At 41.7% G+C, this 14,329-nt stretch overlaps 1 protein-coding gene across 1 annotated transcript in view; it reads left to right on the top strand.

The window, feature by feature from the left end:
* Nucleotides 1–14,329, top strand: part of LOC107102501 (brain-specific angiogenesis inhibitor 1-associated protein 2-like) — a 63,980-nt gene that overhangs the window by 45,285 nt on the left and 4,366 nt on the right. Inside the window, exons 8-10 of the mRNA XM_015401830.1 lie at nt 8,875–9,027; nt 11,994–12,212; nt 13,150–13,336. Of these exons, the coding sequence (XP_015257316.1) occupies nt 8,875–9,027; nt 11,994–12,212; nt 13,150–13,336 (559 nt within the window). The remainder of the gene's footprint in view (nt 1–8,874; nt 9,028–11,993; nt 12,213–13,149; nt 13,337–14,329) is intronic.

Here is a 14,329-nt window from a genome sequence, read left to right as displayed (position 1 = left end):
GCCAACATCAAAAAACATTAGAAAAACACTTTATAAAAACAAAACAAAACATAATTTCATGTCCAGGTTTACTTTCTGTCCATAAATCTTGTCCTTCTTTTGTCCAATATTGGACAAACCTAAATAAATAATGAAGCAGTTTAATAATGGAGAAGCTATTTGTCAGCTTTATTTTTCTAATATATAAAAACTATTTATTTTCTGAGAATGTGTTTATTTAAGAGCAACATTCAAATGAACAAACATGTAGAAAACAGACTATATTCTATTATTTTCCATGTGACTCCCAGATTGATCATTAATAATCTAGAAATAAGTAAAAATGTATTAAAACAAGTGTATTTACCCTTAATTTTAATAGGTAAATAAGATGATCTGCCAATGGAATGAGTATTTTTTTTACTCTTAAAATAATATAATTGAATAATATGTGCTTGTAATAAGACAATGCAATTGCTTTTTCTTATTTTAGCTGTACATTGTCTTGTTCCATTGGCAAAGTGTCTCATTTACCGCCTCCATTCAAGACAAAATACACTTATTTTAAGAACAAAATTAAAATTTTGTGCAGTGCAGTAAAAGGAGCACTGCAAAATGATCTAAAAATAAATCAAAATGTCTTAGACTAAGTGCATTTATCCTTAATTTGAGAAGGTAAATAAGACGATTTGCCAATGGAATGAGTATCTTTACTCTTAAAATAAGGCAATTAGATAATATACACTTGAAATAAGACAATGAAATAGTTTCTTTCTTATTTTAAATGTAAATTGTCTTGTTTGATTGGCAAAGTGTCTCACTTACCTCCTAAGTTCAAGAAAAAATGCACTTATTTAAAAAAAAATTTGACTTATGTAGATTTAGATTTTTTTCTAGTGAGAGCACACTGCAAAAGACTGAAATCTAAATAAGTTTCTTATAATAAGTGCATTTGAATTAAAAAGGTAAGTGAAACACTTTGTTAATGGAACTAGACAATTTACATTCAAAATAAGAAAACAGTTGCAATATTTTATTTTAAGTCCATATTATATAATTATGTTATTTTAAGCGTAAAAGTCCTCATTCCATTAGCAGATCATCTTATTTACCTACTCAAATTAAGATGAAATAAACTTGATTTAAGAAATGTTTGCTTATTTCTAGATCATTTCTAAAGGAAAGCATCAGACGGCTGCTGAATGCTCAGCCTCGTCTGAACATGGCGTGTTTAGAACAACACTAATAATTAAACAGGGACTGTGGGACTTTGTCCGCTGCCATCCTGTCTGCTCGCTGCCACGTCAGCCGGCTTTCTTCACAGCAAATTATTCTCTCATCAGCTTTTATTTCCTTCATCTAAAATGTTGGTCTCATGCATCAGGATGCATGAAGCTAATTTAATCCTAGATGTTTGTGACGGATCTATTAAAGTACAGATGCTCAGGAATCTGCAGCACAATAGGAAAAAATCTATATCTAGATAAGTCATTTTTTTTCTCAAAATAAATGCATTTGTTCTTGGATTGAGGCGGTAAAAGAGACATTTTGCCAATGAAAAAATGTACATTTAAAATAAGAAAAAACAATTGTTTTTTTGAGCAGGTAAATAAGCTGATTTTAAATAAGATAATTAGATAATATGCACTTGAAAAAAGACCATGCAATAGTTTTTTCTTATTTTAAATGTGACTTGTCTTGTTGGATTGTCAAACTGTCCCATTTACCTCCTCAACCCAAGAACAAATGCACTTATTTTAAGAAAAACGCACCCATTTAGATTTCATTTTTTTCCAGTGAGACAATAAAAGCTGTCAGAAATGAACGGACCCAGTGGTGGTGCTGGCTCGCCAGCAGCAGGGCGGCCATTATTGTTAGTGTTTCTGCAGCGAGTGGTCGGTCGTTTGAGCGTGACGGGGTCGGCCTGGTGGCTGTTCCAACCAATCGATAGCTGGCCATGGAGCTGCGGTGTGGAAACATTTAAGCCTAAAGTGCGTCGCTCCCTCTGGGCTTCAGCGGCTCATTGAGCGTGAAAGCAGCGGCTCTCGGCGGGCCGTTCCATTCTCTCCGCCTCTGATGCTGCAGAGGTTTCAGTTCTGCTGGAAGCTGGAGAACAAGTGAACTTCCAGAAAGAGAAAGCTGCATAATTACAGCTTTCAGAGCCGCTCTGTGTTTTTATCACCTCCAACAAAAGACCCTTCCAACCGGGAGCCTTTTTTATGGCTAACTCTTTGTCTCTCAATGGAGCGGAAAGATCCGGCACCTCTTACTGTACGGCGTGCATTTCAGGCGCTAACATGTAGCAGCAGAACAGAGGTGACCTTTAGAAAGAGCAAAGGGCAGCATGGAGTTTGTAGAAGTGACTTTTCTGCACTAAGCTTTCAACCTTTCCCTTAAACTCGCTTCTCACTTCAAGCATTTTCACTCTGTCCAACTTTAATTGGCTGCATAGCAACAAGACTTGCAGCTGCATTTCCTGCGTTTCTTCCCATTTTGAAGAATCTTCTTTTTTTTATTCTTCAAAACCAAAAAGCTGCATAAAACAAGTGAAACTTAATGGATTTAGCAACCATGGAGGACAGAGAATAGATATTTGTTACTGGATGAAACTGTCCTTAATGAGAACTGGACAGTTTTTGATTTTAGAGTTTCTATTCAGTTTATTTCTATAGCTCCAATTCACATCATGTCATCTCAAGGCACTTTAAAGGTCACCACATCATCCAGTCAGATTGATTCAACATATTGGTTTTGCAACTTTATTAAACTTATTGCTCACCCCTGTAGGGCTGGTAAACATGTTATTTAATCAGATTTAATCAGATTTTCTGTGGGAGATGAAAATGTGACTCGAGCTCAATTCATCCAAAATGATTATGGTGCTTTATGGCACAAGATTAGGAGAAGATCCAGAGCCTATTATGTCTCTGGAGCTGCAGGCTTCAGATCTCTGGGCTCAGCGTTCCCCAACCATCATAACCCATCTTTGAGTTTTCTGGTTGAGCCGATTTGTTGATGAACTTTGTTTGAATTTATGAAGAAACTTTAACAGGAGCCAAGAAGCACTGACGCAGTAACCGACCAGTGTTTATCTAAAGAACCGTGAAGGTTTCTCATTTTTCTGAAGGTCCAAATTTGATCCAGATGGAAGGATCTAGACACAGATACTGAAAATAAACAGAACGGACGGAGATTCTTCCTCCTGTCCACAGATTCAGGTTGGCCTCCTCTCTTCCACCACAGTCTGCATCTGAATATTCTTCATTCTGGTTCAGCATCATCCTCGCTGCAGGATGTTAGGTTTATTCAATGATGATTGTAGAATTAATGTGTGTATGCATATGAAACATTGAGAAAGGAGATGCTTCTCTCTGCCTTGTGATTCACACAGTGGAGCATCCTGTCTTATGACCTGATCTTTCAGAACAATACTCTGTTTTGTAACCATGTGTTATGTTCTGTTAATAAATAAGGCACTGCAAGGAGGGGGGTCGGAGTGAGAGAGTGGGAGTGTTGGGTTTGGCTCTTTCCCCTTCTGCAGAAGCTGTTTGAGAATCCCCTTCTGTGTGAACTCAGTCCTTCTTTTACGAACCTACATTTTTGAACCTAACACAGGATCAGTCTGGTGATTCGTTTTTTTAGCAGTTCTCAGTCCTGATACTGCAGCAGTGTCCTGCATGCTTCTAGACGTCTCACCTGGTTCGGATGATGCATGACTTCTCCAGCTGCCATCAAGCAAGCAGACGGCTGGAACATGCAGGGGAGCAGGATGGAGACTCCTGCTCTATCAGATGAATGCTGAAACCAGGGCAATCGTCTCCAGATGAAGCTGCAGGGGCCCAAATATCAGTAGTTATTGTACGTCTCCTTTTTTAGAATCAGCCGACGCCACGACTCATTACCTCCATTTTGTTTTAGCTCACTGTGCAGAGAACAGAGACAACTTCATAAGTTCAAAGGTCACTCGGCTTCCAGCTGCTCCTGGAAGGGAGTTTTCATCTGGCTGCTCACTGCTTTGACCTGAAGAAACCATCACAGCACCTTCAGCAGGGCCAATCAGGGGAACCTCTCTGCATGTCCGCCTCCCTGCTGACATGTTCCCTCTTAGCACGGCTTCTCCGCACTGCTTGAAGCGCTGATTGGAGCCTCCAGTAGCGGGAGGCAGCAGCAGAGTCCGATTTATAGCGCTGGGGAAGAAAAGGCCAGTTGGTGTGTAAATAAATCAGCTTCATGGAGGACCTCCATGCTAAACGCATTGATTTCCTCCTGATGAGTCCTGTGGATCTTCATTAACGCTCCCAGCTGTTCTCGGCTTCATGCTGATATCTGATGGAGGGAAGGTGGTTGTTTCTTCAGCTGTGTGGTTGCAGGAAGGTTTGCTGCTCCCTGCTGGAACCTGAACGCAGCTCGTCTTCCTCTCTAGCCGCCGCTGACTTTTCCCAGCGACTCCGCTGGATGAGGAGCCGCTCTTTGCTGAGAGATCCGGGCGGCTCAGCTGAAACGACTTTCCTTAGATCCACAGATTATTGCTTCCCTTTGAGTTTTTACAAAGTTTTGTTTCACCAAAAAGTAAAAAAATGGGAGGAGCTGCGTTTGCTGCTGCGGCTTGTTTCTGTGAATCCTGCAGGGAGGCCGCTGAGTTTCTGTTTTCAGGCACTTTGAGTAAAGAGTCACTTTGTTTCCTGTGAGTGAATTTCTGACCGCGAAGCTAAAAGCTTCTTTAAAATGCCTCCAGGAAAGTCGAACATTTTTCTCCCCATGTGAACGAGACCTTTAAAAGGTTCCTGCCGACTCTGCTGAGTTCTGCAGGATTTTTTTATTTTTTTAGATCCAACTCCAATCTTATCATTAATAAAACAATAATTAATTGTTCAAGATGCTGCAAAGTTAAATATGACACTGTTACCATTAATAATAAAACAAAGAAAATAAAGTTATCATTAAAAATCTTAGCTCTGATGTTGCAGAGGCTGCATTCATGATCAGAGGCGTCAAGCAACAAAGTACAAATACTTCATTCCCTTACTTCTGTAGTAATGTTGCTTATCTGTACTTTACTGAAGTAATTATTTTACTTTTTACTTTAGTTTTGTTTCATTTAAGCTCATTTTCATTCTGGCCTGTTGGTATTTAAAAAAATTAAAAACATCAAAATAATAATTAGTTTCATCCAGACAATTAATGTCTTTGTGGTTGGACTCGGTGCTGCCCCAACTTGTTGCTCACCACAAACCAAAATAAATAGTTTTTGCAGATGATGCAAAGTTAAATGTGACGCTGTCACCATTAGTTCTAAAACTAAGAAAATGAATTCTGAAGGAAGTTATCATCCAGAATAGTAGAAAAATGTTTCTTTAATAGAGTAGAGCAGTAAAACTTCTGGCATTAAAATTTTTTCCTGCATTACTTTAATACTTTAAATCCTCTTTCCCACTGAAACTTAACTGATGTTTTTCAAACATAGGTCGACCCACTAACGATCAGCATTTGGATCCCTTCCCATTGGCATAAAAGCCTTGCTGGCAGCTGCGTGGCCTCTATCCCACCACGGCTGCGTGTCTGGTGACATCATCATCCTGGGTTAAGGCTGGTTTATGCTCTGAAACCAGGTCCTCTGCGTTTGTGTCGCAGTTAACGCAGATATGTCCCGCCCCCTTCTGCAGACACTCTGCTGCACCTTTCCAAAATTGCAGGTGACCTCAGACAGTGCCGCAGACAGGAGGCCTCTGATTGGTCAAATCTACATCCGCTCTACACTATGCGTATTTCCTGTTTGGTTCCTTACCAGCTTGTTTTGTTAGTATGACCGCCATTGTGAGAAACGACTGGTGAAGATGGAGCAGCTAGCAGAGCGAGGTGCGCGAGACGCTGGGACCCTTTTTCCACCTGGATCCCCGCTCTTTTTGGCCCTCATGTCCCTCCGTTGTCGCACAAACTTGCCCCCACTTCCTCACCGCCTCGGCCGTATCTAGACCCACAGCTAGTTCCTGATTGGACCTCTGGCGTTGTGGCGTGGAATAACATAGCGCAGACCACGCTTCAATATTGAGCATAAATAAAAATATCTGCGACACACTGCTGCGGGAGGATAACCAGGCCTTAGAATTGATATCATCAGTGCGATCAGGGATGTAAACAATGGACAGCAACATGGAAGGAAGCCAGGGCGTAGTCAGTGTGCTTCATTGTTTCCCTCTATTATGTGTCTGAATCCCTCTCACCAGAGCTGCTCCGTGTTTATCAAATGGAAACAGAGTTGTTTCTGCTTGTTAGATCAGAAGCGACTGGCGCCGCGAGTTGATGTTCGTATGTTGCGTTCAATGGTATCACGTAATTTAGTGGGTCGACTGGTGTTCCCACAGGTTGTGTTCCCCAAGCATGCCGATCACTTGCCGAGTGGTTTGACCCGGGTAGACAACGTTTCCAAAGTTGATTTGTTGTTAAAGCATGAAAGCTTTTAACCAATCAGGATTTAGCATTGTGCATTAATGGCTTTGAGATGATTTCAGTTTAAAGAAGTGCTTTTATAGATGAAATGATTCCAAGGTTCTGCCTTCATTGGTTCAAACAGGAAACATCCTGGTCTGACTGATTCTTACTGACTAAATAGGTTTTCTTGACCTAAATGATTAATGGAGCTTCTGTTTTTAGACAAACGTAAACGAGGCAGTGAAACCTTAATGAATGTCGACTCTGCGTGATTTATTCCATAATTAGCACTTGTGGCGTTGCTGAAAGTGTGATGGTGATTATGGAGCATTGCTGGATGACTCCAGTCGCTCTATAGATCCGTTTCCTGCCAACGTCAGTTTATTTTTAAATGTCCAGCATGACCTCTGATGTGTGAACCGCTCGGGGCGCCGCCATTAACTCCTTCACTGCTGAGGAACGAAAAGACGAAAATATTAAGAAGGCAGTTTTTCCTAATAAATAAAAATTCTTAATTTAAGCAGGTAAGACCAGCCAATGGAATAATATGATTTAAGTTAAAAATAGGAAAAAAATTAAGTTATTTTATTCCAGTGTATAGGGGTGAGTATTGGCATGGTTGTTGCGATATGTTACGATATTATTATGATATATAGGTGTATTTTTCCCAGCTATCAAAATTAATTCTATTCAGTTTATTTCTATAGCTCCAATTCACATCATGTCATCTCAGGTCACTTTCCAGTTCACCAGATCATCCAGTCAGATTGATTCAAAGTTTTCTATCTAAGGAAAACCAGCTGATTGCATCGACTCATTGACTCTTCAGCAATCCCTCACACTAAGCATGCTTGTAGCGACAGTGGAGAGGAAAAACTCCCTTTGAACAGGAAGAAACCTCCAGCAGAACCAGGCTCAGTGTGAGCGGCCATCTGCTGAGGCCCACTGGGGTTCAAGGAGACAGAAGCAGACATAGAAAAAGAAGCATAGATACAAAAGGCAACTGTCAACCAGCTCCACAGGCGGCCCCGTCCAGGAAACACACAGCCAGGCAGACGAGCTCCGAGCCAGCTCCCATGTCAGAGGATGAAGAGAGCACATCCAGTTAGTCACAGTCAGAGAAACAGGACTACACTGGAAAACAGGCCAAGCTCCAACATCTAGAAACAAAGGTGTTGATGGCAGCAGCACAGCTGATATTTCTCTCCAGGATGGAGTCACAGCCAAACAGGAACAGACCAGATGAAGCTACTATGAGAAAAAGCAGAGAGAGCAGAACGTTAGAGATTGAACTAACAGATTCTGCAGAGTGGGAGAATAGAGATAGAATGAAGCAGAATGATGAAAAAGGGGTCCCTATGTCCTCCAGCAGTCTAAGCCTATCGCAGCAGAACTATAGAGATAGCTCAGGATAACCTGAGCCACTCTAACTAGAAGCTTTATAAATATATAGCTCTAAAATTAAATGTATAGATAAAAAGGCAAGTGCTGTAAATGTTTATCAGAAGATTTTGATCATTAAGTTATTTTGGTCTCCATGTTGTTTGGGGTTTGAGTCGGTCCACATCTTCCACTGTGACGCCTCAGCTACAGATTTGGCGCTGTACCGCACACCTAAAGGGCTCCACAGCGCCACCTGCCAGAGTGGGGGTGCAGAGGTAGCCCATTTTTCCATCATTGATTTGGCTAAAAAAATGTTGTTTTTTAAAATTCATACTAGGTTATGAAAAATCAATATCATATTAGGCAGCCTAAAATCACAATATATAGCCAAAATGATTATTTCCCCCCCACACCCCTACTAGTATAAAATATCTAACTATTGTTACAATGGAGGATCATCTTATCTACCTGCTGAGATTAAGGACAAATACAGTTTTTTTGTTTGATTTTTTTTTATTTAAGAATAAGGCTGAAATAATCAGATTAATCAATTATTGAACGATCAACGACACATTTAGTAATCAATTAATCGTTAACTGGAGCGACCCACTTACAGCAGGAATTATAAGAAAATAAAAAATATATATAAATATTTTGCATTTAAGATCAAAAATACTTTATGTTGGGCAATCCGCTCTATCCAGAACTCCTCAAGTGGAAAAGTTTTAGTTTCACTTGGCTTAATTTAATCAAAAGTCTTCCTAAAGGAAGGCTATCAAATTATTAATCGATTAATCAAAAAGATAATCAACAGATTAATCCATTTGCAACATCATCATTAGTTGCAGCCCTCTTTAAAATCTTCAGTAGTTGATGTTGGATGAAGCTCTCCATGAAATCTGATTCTCATTCTGCTGCTCGGTTCTTAAAATCCTGGTTTTGTGGTTTGATTTGCTAAGATTCCTGTTTTTAAGCGCAGGAAAGATCAAATGTTTACTTCTTCTGTCATCATTTAATGACTCAAAGCTTCTGCAGGACTGATTCAGCCTCCGTTTATCACGGATCTTTTTCTTTTCTGCCCAGTACGTGGAGGCCATCAGCAACAAGCAGAGTGAGCTGGACCAGTACATCGCTAAGGGCTACAAGAACGCTCTGTCTGAGGAGAGGAGGAGGTATTGCTTCCTGGTGGACCGCCAGTGTGCCGTGGCCAGCAACAGCAGCGCGTACCACAGCAAGGTGAGAACTAGGAGGGGTGTTGGTCCTGATTCCTGCTGCACAGCAGCGGAGAAGGATTTAGGAAGGATTGCTGAACGGATGACGGCAAAAGTCTGAGACGTCTTCATCAGGGGGGATTTACCATCAGGAAAAACTAGGCAGTTGCCTCAGTAATCAATTAATCATTAACTGGAGGACAGAGACTCTAAAATGTGCTTTTGCTGGCAGAGCGACCCAATTGAGAAAAAATATAGAAATATTTTGCATTGGAGATAAAAATTTTATTTTCTCCTGTTTTTCCTTTTAAGGAACCTTTGGCTATCCGATTATTAATCGATTAATCAAAAGAAATAATCAACAGATTTATCGCTCATCTAAATAATCTTTAGTTGCAGCCCTTGTTTCAACATTAAAGTTCTTTAATTTCACTTTTATTGTCTCTAAATCCATGTTTATTCCTCATCATTAATGGAAATAAGTAGCTCCCTCTGTGACATTACTGCCGGTTTGAACCGTCACTCCAAACCTTAGTTACATGAACGGAAGGATTCAGTGAATGATTCCTTTGAACGAATCATTTTTAGAACTGATTCGCTTCACTAAAAAGGAATCACCAGAGCTGCTTCATGGATAATCAGTAGAAAGTTGCTTTATGTGCGTCAGGTTGTTATAAAATCGCCTTCATTAATTCAGTTTTGGTCCAGATCATCTAAGGCAGCCAATCAGAGCTCAGCATCATCAACAGTCTGAGCCCCTCCTACTTCCTGCCTGAATGGCTTCACATGTGGAGGAGGAGGATGAGGAGGAGGAAGGCGGCGGGGATAATGACCTACTTCTGCAGGAACACTTGGTTCTGAGTGGCTGTGTGGGTGAAAGTGTCTGAATGAGTGACTGATAGACGGGAGGCGGAAGCAGCGAATGCAAACTGCTGATGGATGATTAGACATCAGAAAGGGATGAAATTAGACCGCCAGCTGCCCTGATGCCACAAAACAACAGGAGGGGTTTTCTCTCTTGGCAACGGAACAAACTTGTCAGTTTCTCTGCGTTTGAGATGTTTTTCTCTTCAGAGCTGCGTGTCGGGGTCAGAGCGAGCCGCCGCCTCAGTCAGAGTGCTGCCACTTCCCAGAGATGGGCTCATCTTCTAATGTTTAGGATTTAGAGAAGCTAAATTGTTCCTCAGCTGTAGCTGCAGACCAGGTGACGGTCCGGTTTCTGCTCTCAGACAGCAGGGAGATGGTAATAAAGCTGATTATCTTCACGCCGGTAGAGGCACCGACCACCTACGCTCCCTCGCTGCGATCTGACAGGCTAACGGGGGTCGCAGTGACTCATCGCTCTCACCAGCAGCAGAGATCCTCTCAGAGAAAGTTTGCAGATCACAGAGAAACAGAACTTGTCGTTCCTCTGTCTCAGTGATCAGACTTTCCTCGTGTGACCGTGAGATGATCCCACCAGGCGCCGCAGCAGGACTCTCCTCGGCCTGCACCGTTTCTGGATGATGATGATGATGATGATGCAGATGATGTCTTTTACATAACCGTCCTGCTGTATAATGCATGGACACTCTGCAGCGCTGAGAGCCTCTTTCACGTGTGATTCATCCCTCTGGCTGCGCATCAGCAGAGCAGAATCTCTCCACTTCCTGCCAGTTCACTTTCAAACGTGTCATCAGTTCTATTCAGTGTATTTCTATAGCTCCAATCCACATCATGTCATCTCAGGTCACTTTACACTTCAACCAGATCATCCAGTCAGATTGATTCAAAGTTTTCTATCTAAGGAAAACCAGCTGATTGCATCGACTCATTGACTCTTCAGCAATCCCTCACACTAAGCATGCTTGTAGCGACAGTGGAGAGGAAAAACTCCCTTTGAACAGGAAGAAACCTCCGGCACAACCAGGCTTAGTGTGAGCGGCCATCTGCTGAGGCCCACTGGGGTTCAAGGAGACAGAAGCAGACATAGAAAAAGAAGCATAGATACAAAAGGCAACTGTCAACCAGCTCCACAGGCGGCCCCGTCCAGGAAACACACAGCCAGGCAGACGAGCTCCGAGCCAGCTCCCATGTCAGAGGATGAAGAGAGCACATCCAGTTAGTCACAGTCAGAGAAACAGGACTACACTGGAAAACAGGCCAAGCTCCAACATCTAGAAACAAAGGTGTTGATGGCAGCAGCACAGCTGATATTTCTCTCCAGGATGGAGTCACAGCCAAACAGGAACAGACCAGATGAAGCTACTATGAGAAAAAGCAGAGAGAGCAGAACGTTAGAGATTGAACTAACAGATTCTGCAGAGTGGGAGAATAGAGATAGAATGAAGCAGAATGATGAAAAAGGGGTCCCTATGTCCTCCAGCAGTCTAAGCCTATAGCAGCAGAACTATAGAGATAGCTCAGGATAACCTGAGCCACTCTAACTAGAAGCTTTATCAAAAAGGAAAGTTTTAAGCCTAGCCTTAAAAGTAGACAGGGTGTCTGCCTCACGGACTAAAACTGGTAGTTGGTTCCACAGGAGAGGAGCCTGAGAACTAAAAGATCTGCCTCCCATTCTACTTTTAGAAATTCTAGGAACCACTAGTAAACCTGCAGATTGAGAGCGAGGTGCTCTGTTATGTACCCTATAAGCTAATCCTCTTTCAGACCCCCCCATTCTAAAATAGGTTGACTTTATTCAATTTCTGCCCTTCCTTTAGTTGACATCCATTATTTCTGCTAGTCTATAAAAACGTGACTCTGTCTAATCAGAGCTTTTCTTCTTAACTTAAAAAGCAAAAAAACAATAAAACTTGAAAATAAAACTTGAATCATTTATTTTCCAGAAGTTGTTTTTTCACTAAAGCCAAACTGTGTAGACGTTCATTTTTAATTTGCTTTAGTTTAAATTCAGATTTGATCAGAGTAGAAATGTTTCTAGATTAAGGCATTTTTGTAACTGCAGAATGTGATCCAAACAGGCCTCCGTATGACTCCTCTGTGTTTCAGGGGAAGGAGCTTCTCTCCCAGAAGCTTCCGGTGTGGCAGCAGGCGTGCGCTGAACCCACCAAGCTGCCGGACAGAGCCATGTTCCTGGCCCAGCAGATGAGCGGAGCAGCGGGAGCCCTCCATCCCGCCATCTCTGAGCATATCTCCGGGGCTAAACCTCTGCCGGTGCCTCCAGAGCTGGCCGGCTTCCGGGGCGCCGCCGCCGCCATGGGACAGCAGGTCGGTTTCTCCTGCAACCTTCCTTTGATCCAGTGGGAGTTTAATACAGGCAGCGTCTGGTCAGTCGCTTTAAATCTGCAGTTTGAGATCCGATTGAAGTGAAGAACCGAATGGAGCTAAAGAAGTTTGGTTGAGTGAAGTGGATCCAGCCTGGAGCATATCGAACTTATGTTTTTACGAGAGTTTCTCTGTTTAGAGGAGAACGTGAAAAGTCATGGACATTTTTACTCTCAGTCTAAGGAACAATTAATTTATATTTGGTAAGGATCATGTGGCAGATTTATTCACAATATGGGGCAGAATTTGTTTCTTGGCGGATGTTTATGCGAGACGTCTTTTCCTGGTTAATATTCTGAACCAAGACAGACTGATTCTGATGTCAATGCAGCTTATTCTCCCGACACCTGCTCACGTTTATCTATTATAGAAATGGCCAAAACACAGTCACATGGTGTTTCATCCACATGCCTTTCAAATGGGGCTTTATACATTTCTAAAACAGGTTTTAAAATTATTTATGCACAAATTTAAAATAGTGGTTCCACCTGAAACATACTCCCTGTATTTCCAGTGTATAGTTTGGGAGCTGGACTTTCTTTAATTCGCATTTGTAATTTCAGGTGGAATTTGCTCCTCAGGGCTTTAGGGGTTAAACACGTTTCCCTCCTGCAGCACAAACCGACCAAATCTACTCATTTCGTCTAAAAACCTGCAGATGTGCATTCAGTAATCCAGTCTTAAACTTCTTCCTCAGCCTTTCAGACGTTTGTTTTTCAATCTGTAAATAAACGATTTGGATTAATGAAGCGTTTCTGACCGGCAGCCACTCTCTGCCTTCGTTATCTCTAACGAGCTGCAGGAGGTTATGCAACAGCTTCAGCTGATGTAAACGTGGAGGAAGCCTAATCACTGCCTCGCCTGAACTGCTTTTTCACAGCGGCTGATGGACGGAGCGATGCCGGCGATGAACGGCGCCGCCGGCGGCGAGGACTACCAGCAGTGGATGGAGAGCAAGGCGGCCCAGAGCAAGGCCTCGCCGCAGCCTCAGCGGCACGGAGCAGAGGTCTACTCCAACACCCTGCCTGTGCGAAAGGCCGCCCCCGCCAAGAGCAAGACCCCCCTCTGTAAGGATGCAAACTCACACAGAACAGGTTCAGTCTAATCCGGTTATTGTAGTAATCTGATTACATCTGAGGATAAATACCGATATGGAGAGAAATTAGTTCCAGGATTATTTAAACCAAAACAACATGTTTTGAAAAGAAATGTTTATAAAATGCAACTCTGAAAAACTTTTAGATATAAAAGAAGTAAATTAATGTTTCTGCTAAAGTTGAACCAGGATTTCCAGTCGGGATCTGGACCCCAGTCCGCTAACCCATGACCTCTGCGCTAGAAGCTCAGGGTTCATCTATGCTTTCATTCATACTTTATAAAACAAACTATACTTTCTACAGCCTTTGCTAACATTAATATGTAAACATTCATGCCATCTAAATTAAAGTTATAGTGGACAAATGTATTTCAGCTTTGAGTTCTGGGATGAACATTTCATCAATTTTCATCACTTACCTACTTTAATCAATAATCATTATATAAATTAATATTTATGTCTACTAATATCTACATAAAATTGATTATTTAACAAGTTATTATTAAAATAGTTCTCTCTGATTTCACTAAAGACTCCTAGATAAATTCTCTCTAACTCTTATAACACAAAGTCTAGTTCTGAGAAGAGCATTAATTCTGGATTTATCATCTTTAATGTTGGCATATTGATGAGTATAATTAGTGTTTTTCCTGTCAAGAAATTCCAAAAAAGTTTAAAAAAAAATCAATCCACTGGACTTTATTTCCACGTTTGAAGACGTTTTGCTTCCCATCCAGGAAGCTTTTTCAATTCAAAATGCAGAACAGGCGAGGTCTTCTGTTCCTCTGTGATTGTTGGCCTGTTCAGCCAGGCCAACAATTCCCTCTAACGACCCCCCTTTCAGAGACATAGACAGGTATGGGGCATTGCAGGCTAACAAAGAAGCCAAACGACCTCCATTCCAAAGGGGGGGACCCGTTCATCCGTTTCTATTTGCATGTTTTCTAAACTAAAACCAGGCTTT

Source organism: Cyprinodon variegatus, unplaced genomic scaffold, assembly GCF_000732505.1.
Source record: "Cyprinodon variegatus isolate N-32 unplaced genomic scaffold, C_variegatus-1.0 Scaffold1265, whole genome shotgun sequence".
Taxonomy (NCBI): Eukaryota; Metazoa; Chordata; class Actinopteri; order Cyprinodontiformes; family Cyprinodontidae; genus Cyprinodon; species Cyprinodon variegatus.
This window is presented reverse-complemented; position numbering and strand designations above follow the sequence as displayed.